Raw genomic sequence first — 12,845 nt, 5'->3', positions numbered from 1 at the left:
GAGAGGGCAGCTGGGGCACCAGTGGGTGCAGTAAATCATACCCTGTATGCTCCCGGGGGGGGGGGGAAGGGGAGGAGGAATCGGCTGTGCAGAAGGCTGATTGGCTGACCAGGGGGGAGAGGAGGAGGAATCGGCTGTGCAGAAGGCTGGTTGGCTGACAAGGGGAGGAGAGGAGGAGGAATCGGCTGTGTAGAAGGTTTATTCGCAGACTCTTTCCCTGTATTTTCTGACCTGAAGAGGCAGTCAGAAAATACCGTGAATGACTGAGTCCGCGATTTGCGAACCACGAATTAATGGGGGAACACTGTACCTATAAAATCCATAGTATGTCTTCTCCCCCATACCCATTTGTTTCCCTTCCCCCCTCCCCAACGGAAGTGCATTCATACTTTCTCCATTTTTACATTTCCTCTCTTAATTCATTATAATATTGACTCCTCGCTCTTGGTGAAAGTCATAGTAAATTATTATTTCATATTGATAAGAATATTTTCTTTGCACCTTGTAATTCCATTATTATTAAAAGCATGAAAACTATTCTTCCAGTACCTGAAATATGGTAAGTTTCTTGCGTCTAGCATTTCAATATGTCTTTCTCAAAAGTCCCCAGTCTTTCAAATTAATATTCGACTTGCCTGAAGACTATAATGTTATCCATAGGTGTGCACTTGTACACTTGATCTGAGGCAGGTATAAATGTACCAATACAAAAAGATGCATGTATAGATTTTAGGCAATGTGTATGAGTGCCAGTCCGCTGAGAACTCTGCTAAGATTTGGTGGTATTATCAAATTTTAACAAACAAACATCTATCTTTCATTCTCGAGAATGCCTAGAAGTGGGCACCACATTTTTACGCACCTGCTTTATGCAGAAAATTTCAAGTTTATTTATACCGCCTATCAATGTATATCGAAGCACTTTACACTTATATATTAATACATAAGGGAAGGGAGTGATGTGGTATTATTGTTTATTGAAAGCTTCTATATCACTACTAATGAATGGGGAGTCAATTCAGAGCAGTTTACATGAGCTTCTGTATACCACTATAGCATAACATGATATATGAGCTTCAGTAATGGTGTTACAATACCTCCTCCCCCCTTTATTCCTCTTTCTTGGAATTCCTCTAATCCAAATTCCACCAGATCCACCCAAAAACTGAAACTCTCCTTTCCCTCTCTAAAAGGCGTCTCCCTTGAAGGAAAACTAGGTTCCTCCCTCCCTTTTAGAATCACTGAGCTCTGGAACAACCTTACCTCCCCGCTTAGGAATCTGAGCTCCCTCCAACTCTTCCGTAAACATCCGAAAACCTGGTTATTCTCAAAAATGTAACTCTTCCTCCCTCTCTGATTATTCTAGTCCTCTAAATTTCCTCTTCATCCTTCCCTCCTCTGGAGTTCCTTTCTACCCTAACTCCTGTTAACCGTGTCGAGCTTTGCAAATGTAGAGATGATGCGGTATACAAACCTAAGGTTTAGTTTAGTTTAGAGTTAGGATGTTTTCTGTGATGGTTTTTCCATACATGAGCTGATGTAATGGTATCACAATAAAGAGTTAGGTTGCTTCTATGGTGGTTTTTTAAGCCGTTTCAGATGGTTACTCACTGATGATTTTACACATTTAATGTGGGAAAGAGAAACCCGAACTATAGTAACATAACATAACATAGTAGATGACGGCAGATAAAGACGCTAAGTGATGCTGGGTTCTGTGTTAGGAGTCACTACCCGGGAAAAGGATCTAGGTGTCATTGTTGAGGATACGTTGAAATCCTCAGCTCAATGTGAAGCGGCTGCTAAGAAAGCAAATAGAAAGTTAGGAATTATCAGGAAAGGAATGGAAAACAAAGATGAAAATGTTACAATGCCCTTGTATCGCTTTATGGTACGGCTGCACCTCAAATACTGTATGCAGTTCTGGTCACCATATCTCAAAAAAATATTGCGGAATTAGAGAAGGTACAGAGATGGGTGACGAAAATGATAAAAAGGATGGGATGACTTCCCAATGAGGAAAGGCTTAAGTGGCTGGGTCTCTTTAGCTTGGAGAAGAGACAACTAAGGGGGGAATATGATAAAAGGTCCATAAAATACTGAGTGGAGTGGAAAGGGTAGATGTGAATTGCTTGTTCACTCTTTCCAAAGATACTAGGACTGGAGGACATACGATGAAGCTATTAAATAGAAGATTTAAAATAAGTTGGAGAAAATATTTCCTTACACAAAGTTTAAATTCTAGGATTCATCGCCAGAGAATCTGGTGAAATCAATTAGCTTAGCGGAGTTTAAAAAAAGGCTTGGATAATTTCCTAAAAGAGAAGTTCCATAGGCCATTATTGAGATGGCTTGGAGAAATCCACTGCTTATTCCTAGGATAAGCAGCATACAATCTGTTTTTCTACTTGGGATCTAGCTAGGTACTTAGGACATGGGTTGGCCACTTTGGAAACAGGATACTGGGTTTGATGGAAATTCTTATGTTCTTATGCACACTATCTTTTCATATATATATATATAGATATATGGATTGTACATGCTATCTTCCCCTAGATATACACACTAAGGAATACTATATTCACCCTATATATACATTCATCTTATGTATTTATACCATATTACACTCAACCTACATATAAACACACGGAATACTAGTATTGTGTACTATGTTTATTCTAAATCCTACTTATTTACACACCTAGTATTGTGTACTCTGTTCCTCCTAGATTCACCCAAATTCTGATAATTATTGTTATCTGTACTTTATCATAATCCTTTGCATTCTGTGTGCAGAAAAAATGAACTACAATTGTTGATAGGAAAGAGGGGGGAAAAGCTAAAGAATAGGAGGGATATAATTTCTTCATCTGCTCTGGCCAGCTCCCCGACCGTAACCGGGCATTAGTGCTGGATGGAGAGGTCAGTGAATAAAATTAGAGGTGTCTTCAAAGAGAATTGTTTTAAATTCTAATAAGAATATAAGAACTGCAGGGGGCGTGGCTTTGGAGCGGACGAAAATGGCTGGGTAGTGGAGTTGCTCCGTGAAGACAAGCTAGTTGACAGAGAACATAGCCGGAAAAAATTTAAATTTCACTCTGAAAAGTGAGGCAGAGGTGAATAATGGCTTCGGGAAAGCAAAACCAAATTTTGGCGGCGGGGAGTAGCTCAGGAAGCGTGAAGCGATCGAAATTTGATACGGCTACACCGCTGTCAGTTCCGTTGCCGCCGGAGGATGTAGAAAACAAAGACATAATGAAAGAAATAAAGGTGATAAAGGAAATAATATTGGAATGCGCTAAAAATATAAAAGAAGTCAAAGAAGAGGTGGTATGTTTATCAAATAAATTACAAGCGATGGAAATGAAAGTGGATCAAATTGATAAACGAGTGGAAAAGTGTGAGGAGGAAAGTATAAAGCACAAGGAACACAGTAAGGAAATTGAAGCACTGAAAAGGGAGCTGGAAGATTTGTCCAATAGGGAACGAAGGAGTAATTTAAGGGTGCTTGGGGTCCCGGAGGGAATTGAAAAGTCAGATCCGATTGGATTTTTAATTAATTTTTTGCCCAAGGTGCTCCCGTTGCAAAATAAGTATCCGTTGGAAATAGAACGTGCACACAGGGTCCCAACGAGATTATCAAACAGCCAAAAAGGACCACGTCCACTGATCTTTAAGCTACTTAGATATCAGCAGGTAGCTGAAATAATTAAATTAGCTAAAGATAATAAAAACTTAAAGTGTCAGGATTCAAAGATTTACATAGTGCCTGACTTTGCCAGAGCAACGGCACAAAAGAGGAAGCAGCTATTAGACTTGAGACCACAGCTGAGAAGTCTGGGTGCTAGATATGGGCTCATATACCCGGCAACTATGCGGGTCACTTATAAAAATAAAACTTTGAATTTTGATACTGCAGATAAACTTAAGGAGTTTCTGGAGCAGTGCGAATCACCAATGGCTACTTAGTAGAGATTTGGATGAAAGTATTTGTGTTCTTGGTTGAAATGTTTATTATTTGTTTGGAATTTATATGTTTAAAAAAAAAAAAGTTAATGAGATTCTAAAGGCATGGCTGCAGTTGGATTTCAAATACATTCCACATTCTATCTTGTCATGAGGCAAATGGAATGTAGCCTGTAAGAGTTTAAGGGATGCAATATTACAGACCTTTTAAAAGACAGAGGTTAATAAGATGGATTATACTGACTTGCTGTTTGGACAGACAGTCTGAGTAACGGTGGAGGATTGTGAAAAACAGATTGAAGGAGATAAGTTCTAAATAGTACTGAGAAGGTATAAACTACAAGCAAGAGGACATTAAATAGAATGGATCTGCAAGCAAGATGAGAGTTAGACTGAGACTTTATATGCCTTACAATTATTATTTGCATAAAAGGAGAAGACTGCTGTGATATATGGAATAAGACATTGAAATGAAAATCTATAAATGCAGTAGAGGATTTTTTGAAGATGGTTCTGGTATATAGTTGGCCTGACCTTAAAATAAAAATGACAGAGATATGAGGGTCAATAAAAAGGAACAGGGTTTATATATGTAGAATGTGAAAGACCTATGAATGACACCACAAGTTTGAAATTGTGGTCATTATACATCTTTGTGCAAATTATTTGGAAAGGAGATTTAAGGTGGATCAAAAGATGAAACTGAGAATGTATAAACAGTAGTGTGAGAGGATAGAAATTGATATGGAACTGCAAGCAAGAGGAGATTCGGAAGGAGACATTGTGGGACATATAGCATCTCATTACAAGAAGAGGAAATTTGTTGTTATGTATGGACTATAGTTTTGAAATTGCAAATATATTAATGCAAACAATAATACAGGTTCCACATGCAATTGACTTATGCTTTATGCTAGGGAAAGACCTCAGAAGCCTGCACCATACACAGAAAAATTAATTCTAGCAATGGTTTCTTCAGCAGGACAGGTTTTCTATCATAGGTCGTAAAACCCTCACAGCCACCCGATTGACAAAACTTTTTTTGCTAGTGTATTTAACACTCAACTCTTTCAATCGGTGAAGAATTAACAAAAAAATGCACTTATCTGTTCAGAAATAAGAGCCCGACGGGACCCGTTTCGCCCTATTATTGGCTTCTTCGGGGGACTTTTTGACAGTGCACTCAGTATAAACACACTCTCATCAAAAAATGGCGCCATTTTTTGATGAGAGTGTGTTTATACTGAGTGCACTGTCAAAAAGTCCCCCGAAGAAGCCAATAATAGGGCGAAACGGGTCCCGTCGGGCTCTTATTTCTGAACAGATAAGTGCATTTTTTTGTTAATTCTTCACCGATTGAAAGAGTTGAGTGTTAAATACACTAGCAAAAAAAGTTTTGTCAATCGGGTGGCTGTGAGGGTTTTACGACCTATGATAGAAAACCTGTCCTGCTGAAGAAACCATTGCTAGAATTAATTTTTCTGTGTATGGTGCAGGCTTCTGAGGTCTTTCCCTCGCATAAAGCATAAGTCAATTGCATGTGGAACCTGTATTATTGTTTGTGATTTGGAGGAGGTTCTTATCCATTTTTTGTTTGGAGTAGTAGTTTACTAAAATATATTAATGCAACAAGAGTCATAATATTATTGTTTGTGCTAAAAATTGGTCTGACCTTAATATAAATAATGGTGGATATGTGAGGAGGTAAAAAAAAAAAAATAAAAATTAGAAGTTTTGGTAAAAATCAAAGGATGTAGGGAAAGTTTGGATGTTATAATATAACAGTAGTGGCATATGATACAAGAGAATGTTGTGAATGGAGTGGAAATTAAAAGGGTAACAAATATGCTAGTGTGAAAATAGGTATGGAATTTTAGGAGGGTTATGTTAAAGGGATAAAATTTGTTGTGTTTGGGGAATTATTGACTTTTTGAAAAGAAAAAGTCAGGAAGAAAGATTTCCATTATATATTTAATAATATTTAAAAGTGACATTTAATTTGAGGGTATGTGATGTAGTCTGCCATGAAAGATGGATGTGGTTTGGATGATTGTAATTTTAAAATTTGATTTGATTATTTATGTATTTCAATAATATCTTAATGGTAATGAATGAGTAAAGAAGGGAGGGTTTATGAGAGATGGGGGGAAAAGGGAAAAAAAAAGAGGTAAACCTTAATAAAGAAGTCTTGTGTGATAAAGTGATTTTCATTTTAATATGATAATGATCTGGCTATTGGTTTAAAATTATAAATATAGCTTGTGGGGAGTTTATCTATTGCCTAGTCAAAGTGTGCGTTTCAAAGTTGGCAAATAATTCAAGGGAGGGACAGGAGGGGGGATTAAGAATATGGGAAGGGGTATAAGGGAAGGGATGGGGTCTAATAATAATTTTAAAATGGGGAAAAGAGGTTATAATATTGATGTGAGGAATATTATTGATTATTGTTTTGATTTAATATAATGACTTTAAAAATTTTTTCAATAAATGTTAATGGTCTCAACCACCCGATAAAAAGGAAAAAAGTATTGCTATATTTAAAAAAACAGAATGCGGATGTCTATTTCATACAGGAGACTCACCTTAATGGAGATGAATCAAAAAAGTTAATTGGTAATTGGGTGAAGGATTGCTTTTTTGCACCAGCGGTGGGAAAAAAAGCTGGGGTAGCAATTTTAATAAATAAAAAATGTACAGCAGGATTTAATATGGTAAAAGCAGATAAATTAGGAAGATGGGTGCATGTGAACATGAGTATGGGCAATAATACTGTGGCGCTATTTAATGTGTACGTACCTAATTCGAATCAAATTGAATATTTTAAAACTCTACAACCAATAATTTTACCACTGGCTGCTAATAATTTGATAGTGGCAGGAGATTTTAATGCTGTTGTGGACCCTTTATTGGATAAAAAACCTAGTAAAATTTTAAAATCTTTAGGGTTGGATAATTTTATAAATTCTTGTAATTTAAAAGATATATGGAGAATTCTTCATTTTAATGATCGAGATTTTTCATTTTATTCACATGTTCATAAATCTTTTTCTAGAATTGATTATATTTTTGTTTCTGATGGGCTAATACAAGATGTTACACAAGCCTCTATAGAACCAATAATTTTATCAGATCATGGAGGAGTGTGGATTTCTTTAAATTTTAATGACCCAGATAATGTTAGGCCGGTATGGAGATTTAATAATGCATTGCTTGCATATCCAAAATTTTGTGAAGAATTTCAATTAAAAATGGATGAATATTTTCAAAATAATATTACAGAGGAAATATCTACAGAAATAATATGGGATGCTTTTAAGGCAACGATGAGAGGGCAAATTATATCATTTTCAGCTTATTCTAAAAAACAATTAAATAAGCAATTTACAGAATTGGAACAAGAAATAAAAGATTTAGAATTAAAATTGATTAATAAGTGGGAGAATTCTACATTGCAAACTTTATTAAAAGCAAAATATAAATATAATGAGATTTCTTCTAATTTGGCTAAAAAAAATATTATGTGTCAACAAGCTTTGCATTATGGTAGTTCAAATAAGGCGGGAAGACTATTGGCAAATTATCTTAAAGTGAAAAAAAGAAAGATGAAATTGAATGCAATAAAAGATGAAAAAGGTGAAACTCATTTTCAGATTGGTCCTATTTTAAAACAGTTTTTAAATTATTATAAAAACCTGTATTCTTCTGAGTCTTATTTAAATAAAGAAAAAGATGGTATAGAGTTTTTAAATAATATTGAAGGTCCAAAGATTCCTGATCATATAAAAAGAAGTTTGGAAAATCCAATATCTTTACAAGAATTACAAACAGCATTGAAGTCTCTTAGAGTGGGGACCGCTCCAGGTGGTGATGGTTTTACGGTAGAGTTTTATAAAACATTTCAAAATACTCTTTTACCTCATTTATTAAATTTATATCAGAATCAACTAAAGAAAGGTTGTATATCAGGCACTATGGCAGAATCATTAACTATTGTTTTGCCGAAGCCAAATAAAGATCCCATGTTGGTTTCAAATTACAGGCCTATTTCGTTGATAAATGTAGATGGTAAATTATTAGCCAAACTTTTGGCTACACGTTTGGCAAAAGCTCTTCCTCATATAGTTGGTATGAATCAAACAGGGTTTGTTGCTCAGAGACACTCTTCTAATAACACCAGATTGGCATTGCAAATGCTATATTTAACAAAAGAAATTGGAGATCCGGCTTTTTCTGTGTCTCTGGATGCAGAGAAAGCTTTTGATCGTGTGGAATGGACATTTATGTATCAGGCCATGGAGTGGTTTGGTATTGGTTCGGGATTTATACAAATGATTAAAACTCTGTATAGCTCTCCTGTTGCTAGATTATATATCAATAATAATTTTTCAGATTGTTTTAAATTGCAAAGGGGAGTTAGACAGGGATGTCCTCTATCTCCTTTACTTTTTGATATAGTGCTTGAACCCTTATTACTAGCTATTCAACAGGAAGAGGAGATACAGGGTATACCGCATAAGGATAAAGAATATAAAGTTTCTGCATATGCGGATGATATATTACTTCATTTGAGGAATCCTGAAACAACCATTCCAAATTTATTGGATTTGATAGAAAAATTTGGAAAGTTTTCAGGATATAAAATAAATTGGACTAAATCAGAAGTTCTTCCTTTAAATGTGCATTGCACAAAAGGATTATTTGATTCATTCCCTTTTATATGGAAAGAAGAAGGAATAAAATACTTAAGTATATGGATAAAAAACACGCTTGATGAGACAATTATAATGAATGAAAAAAGTTTATTGCAAAAAGTAACAGAGTTATGTGAGCAATGGAATCCTTTACATTTATCTTGGTGGGGAAGAGTACAAACAGTCAAAATGATGATATTGCCTGTGGTTTGTTATCAAATGGGAATGATACCAGTTTTTTTTCAGGGGTCTTTTTACAAAAAGTTAAATAATATTCTTAGTAAATTTATTTGGCTGGGTAAAGCTGTAAGAATTGCTCTAGTGACTTTACAAAAACCAATTGAGGAGGGAGGGGTAAATTTTCCAAATTTTTATAGGTTTCATCAATCCTATATCTTGCACCAAGGTATGTATTGGGTCCTCCCAGAACTCATGGAGAAGCTTCCAGATTGGTTATGGTTGGAGTGGCAGCTCATGTCTCCTATTAGGCTTCGTCATTTGATTAGTATTAAAATGCCTAGAATAAGAAAAAGTAATAGGATATTAATGGACACATGGACAACATTAAAGTATGTTAACAACTTAACTCCTATTACGGTACTATTCAAAAATCTACTTGTCAAAATATATGGCTGAACTCCAAGATACAAATAGGCGGTTTTATGATTGTCTGGAAGGATTGGATTGAAGCAGGAATACGTACTTTAAATGATGTTATTAATGATGGTAAGCTGCTGGAGTTTTCACAATTACAACATAAATTTGGACTTAATAAAAAACAAAGTTATAAATGGTTGCAATTGAAGCAGGCCATTCAGGCAGGGTTCCCTGAATGGAAATCTTTAAATACTCATTTTACTCTAGAATTCTTATGCTTCCAGGCAGATTTTATGGGTCACCAGGCCGCGCAGTGGTACAAAACATTATCTGGATATTTAAATAAAAAACCAAGGACTGTACTTAGAGATATTTGGAGCATTGAGATTAAGCATCAAATTAATGCATCTCAATGGCCACGTATTTGGTCTTGGAGGATAAGATGTACAATGTCTGCGTCTATGAGGCAAACATGGTTTTTCCTGTTGCATAGAGCACTCTGGACCCCTGTTCGTTTACAAAAATTGGATTGCTCTAAGTCTAATAGATGTTGGCATTGTCATCTTGAGGCTGGAACTCTAGATCATCTATTATTTTATTGTCCGTTTATTAATAATTTTTGGAAATTGATCTGGAGTCAAATAAATTGTATGTTAGAGAATCCTGAGGCCCTATCATATGACACAGTTTTGTTTGGAATGTCTATGAGGGCCAAAAGTCAAATTTCATCGAATAATAATAAACTGTTAATGATTTTAACAGGAGTTGCCATCCAACATATAACACATAATTGGAAAGACTATAGGGGATTGAATTACTGTTTTTGGTGGAGTTCGGTTTGTCAGGTGTATGAAATGGAAAAAACATTGGCAACTAAGAGAGGTTATTATAAGAAATTTAAAGTGGTGTGGGGACCATTAATTGAGTATTATAATAAATAATTGTATTTATCCCCATTAAATATGTGTAGAGGGAAGGGGGATGAGTGGGTTTTATGACATTATGAGGGATAATATATGAAAAGGGAGGGAGGGGGGATAGTCTATGGTATAAAATGATTGCAGAGTTTCAAGTGAAGAATGTACAGTATGACTTGATTTCTTTTACACTTGATTGTATAATGTAAAAATGAATAAGATATTAAAAAAAAAAAAGAAAAAAAAGAATATAAGAACTGCCATCGCCGAATCAGACCTTCGGTCCATCAAGTCCGGCGATCCGCACAAGCAGAGGCCCAGCCAGGTGTAATGAGATTAAAAAGCTTAGGTAAGAGGGAAGAACATTCCAGAGTGAGAGTCCTATCATGGAAATAATTCAGCTGCGTGTGGTATCATAGGTACCTGTTGGCGAAGTGTTAGCACAATGAGGAGATTCTGCTGCGAGGAACACAGCATGCGAGCTATAAGGAATGAGGTAACAGTCTAAAAAAGTGGATACTCCAGTTTGTCTAATTTTAAAAACCAGATGTAATAATTTATAAGCTAGTCTGTGTGATATTGGAAACCTATGGAATAATTTAAGTATGGGGGGAGGGAGAGAGATCACATGGTCGAATTCACTTGCACCAGCTACTTATTTCATGGAGATTAGGATGACCAGTTTACCCGTTCCATAAGGGAGACTTTTTTTTGCCAATCCTGGTTTTAAAATTACATCCCAAAGTAATGCAGCGAGGTTGGCAGAAATCTAGGACCAGCCCAAAAAAAAGGCTCCCTTCTGGAATGGATAACCTGGTCACCCTAACAGAGGTATTTTAAAGTAATTGGAGTTGCCAAATATCCTTTTGTCTTAAACTATAATATAGAATGTTACAATAATCTATCCAATTAATCACCAACTTGAGTATATAGACCACTGCTCTAGAAGTTTAAAGTTCTACTAATATGCCTTGTGAGCTTGGGTAAGTCATTTCATGCCTCATTGCCTCAGGTACAACTTACCCAAATTTAGAATGGGTGAATAAATAAAAAAACAATTGCAAAGACAGGGTGAACAGAAAACCAATTTCCACTCTGTCAAGGAAGCACCTTTCACATGTACTAAATTACCTTTTCACCTTCGCTTCCCAAAACCACCAAACAAAAAACTGCATGATGAAAAGAACAGCAGTAGTAGCACCCACATAAGAGTCCAACAGCTTTTGAAGTTATTACCTTCCTGTTCCACATAAGTGTTCAACCCAAAATGGTCCATCCCCCTCCTCCCAAAACATGATGGCTATTAACAAGGAGAATTGTGCTTACCTCTATCAGCCTCCTTTGCTGAACTCCTGGAGTAAGTTGTATAAGCAGATGTTATACCTATAAGGCTGTTTGGTCTATTTAATTGGCTTGAATGGAGAGAACTCCCAGAGGTGTAAAGTGAAGAGGAAGAGGAAGAAGTGGTGAGTGGACTTGACGTTGATACGGGTCTATAACGTTGATGGGTCTAGAAAATAAAACAAAAATACATTAATTCCCATATTAACAGTTCTAAGTGTGCCTTATGGTGCAAAATTAGAATTCTAACTTATATTTGATTTTATGTTCTTGAACAATTCAAACTGTCAAGAAAAAAACAAACAACCAACCCAAAAACATACCTTTTGTATGACCACAATAGGAGCTTCAACAAGACTAAATCTACAATAACTGTTAAAAACTTGATCAAAGAAGGAGAAGCCTAGTGGGCCGCAGTAGGCTCAGAACTAGAGAATGACACGGGGACACATTTTTCCCAGTCTCCGCAGGAGCTCAATTTTCCTGTCCCGTCCCTGCGAGTTTTGTTGCCGTCCCTGTCCCACTCCTGTAAGCTCTACCTTAACCACACAAGCCTCAGACATTTATGATTGTGCAGATGAGGACACAGCTTGCAGGAATTGGAAAGGGACAGGAAAAAGAACTTGACAGGACAGGACAGGAAAATTGAGTTCCCGTGGGAATGGGGAAAACTTTATTCCCCATGTCATTCTCTACTCAGAACCAAAGAAGCAAGAGTTCAAATCTTGCTGCTTCTTGTTGATCTTGGGCAAGTCACGTAACCTGTGTCAGGTACAAACTTAACCCCCTTTTTTGCGGCCTGGAGTGCTAAATGTTCCGACACTCATAGAATTTCTACCACAGCTTAGTAAAGGAGGGCCTTAGATCATAAGCCCTAATTCATATTAAGCCACCTTGCCTTATACATGTATTCCTTTCTCTCCTTCACTATCCCTTTTCTCTACATGTTGTAGTTCCTTTCAGTTTTCTGAATTTTATTGTAAATTGCTATGATAGATTTCTCTCCTTAGTAGTATAATCAAGATTGATAATAAACTTGGAAACTCAAACTTGGCATGAGCTATATCTAAATATATTTTACTAGTGTTTAAGCCCGTTACATTAATGGGTGCTAGTAAAGCTTCCTTCCCTCACATGTCCCCTATTTCCAGCCCCAGCTCCAAACCCATTTTTACCCCCCCCAGCCCCTTCTCCCATCTTTTCCCTTTCAGCCCCACCCCTTTTCTCACCAGCAGCATTTCCCTCCCCACTCCCACTTCCCTGTGCAGTAGCAGCAGAAGCATACCCTCCCCCTCCTTTTCCCTGTGCAGCAGCAGCATTTTCCTCCTCCACC

The 12,845-nt window shown here is 36.5% G+C and overlaps 1 protein-coding gene across 5 annotated transcripts in view; it reads right to left on the bottom strand.

The window, feature by feature from the left end:
* PPP1R12A (protein phosphatase 1 regulatory subunit 12A) overlaps nucleotides 1-12,845 on the bottom strand; it is a 183,881-nt gene that overhangs the window by 33,594 nt on the left and 137,442 nt on the right. For 4 of the 5 annotated variants that reach the window (XM_033951481.1, XM_033951484.1, XM_033951482.1 and 1 more), the window contains one exon: nucleotides 11,498-11,681. In XM_033951481.1, the coding sequence (XP_033807372.1) occupies nucleotides 11,498-11,681 (184 nt within the window). Of the gene's footprint in view, nucleotides 1-8,946; nucleotides 9,175-11,497; nucleotides 11,682-12,845 lie in introns of those variants that run through there. The other variant, XM_033951485.1, reaches the window with a different exon arrangement.

This window comes from Geotrypetes seraphini, chromosome 7, assembly GCF_902459505.1.
Source record: "Geotrypetes seraphini chromosome 7, aGeoSer1.1, whole genome shotgun sequence".
NCBI classification, from domain to species: domain Eukaryota; kingdom Metazoa; phylum Chordata; class Amphibia; order Gymnophiona; family Dermophiidae; genus Geotrypetes; species Geotrypetes seraphini.
This window is presented reverse-complemented; position numbering and strand designations above follow the sequence as displayed.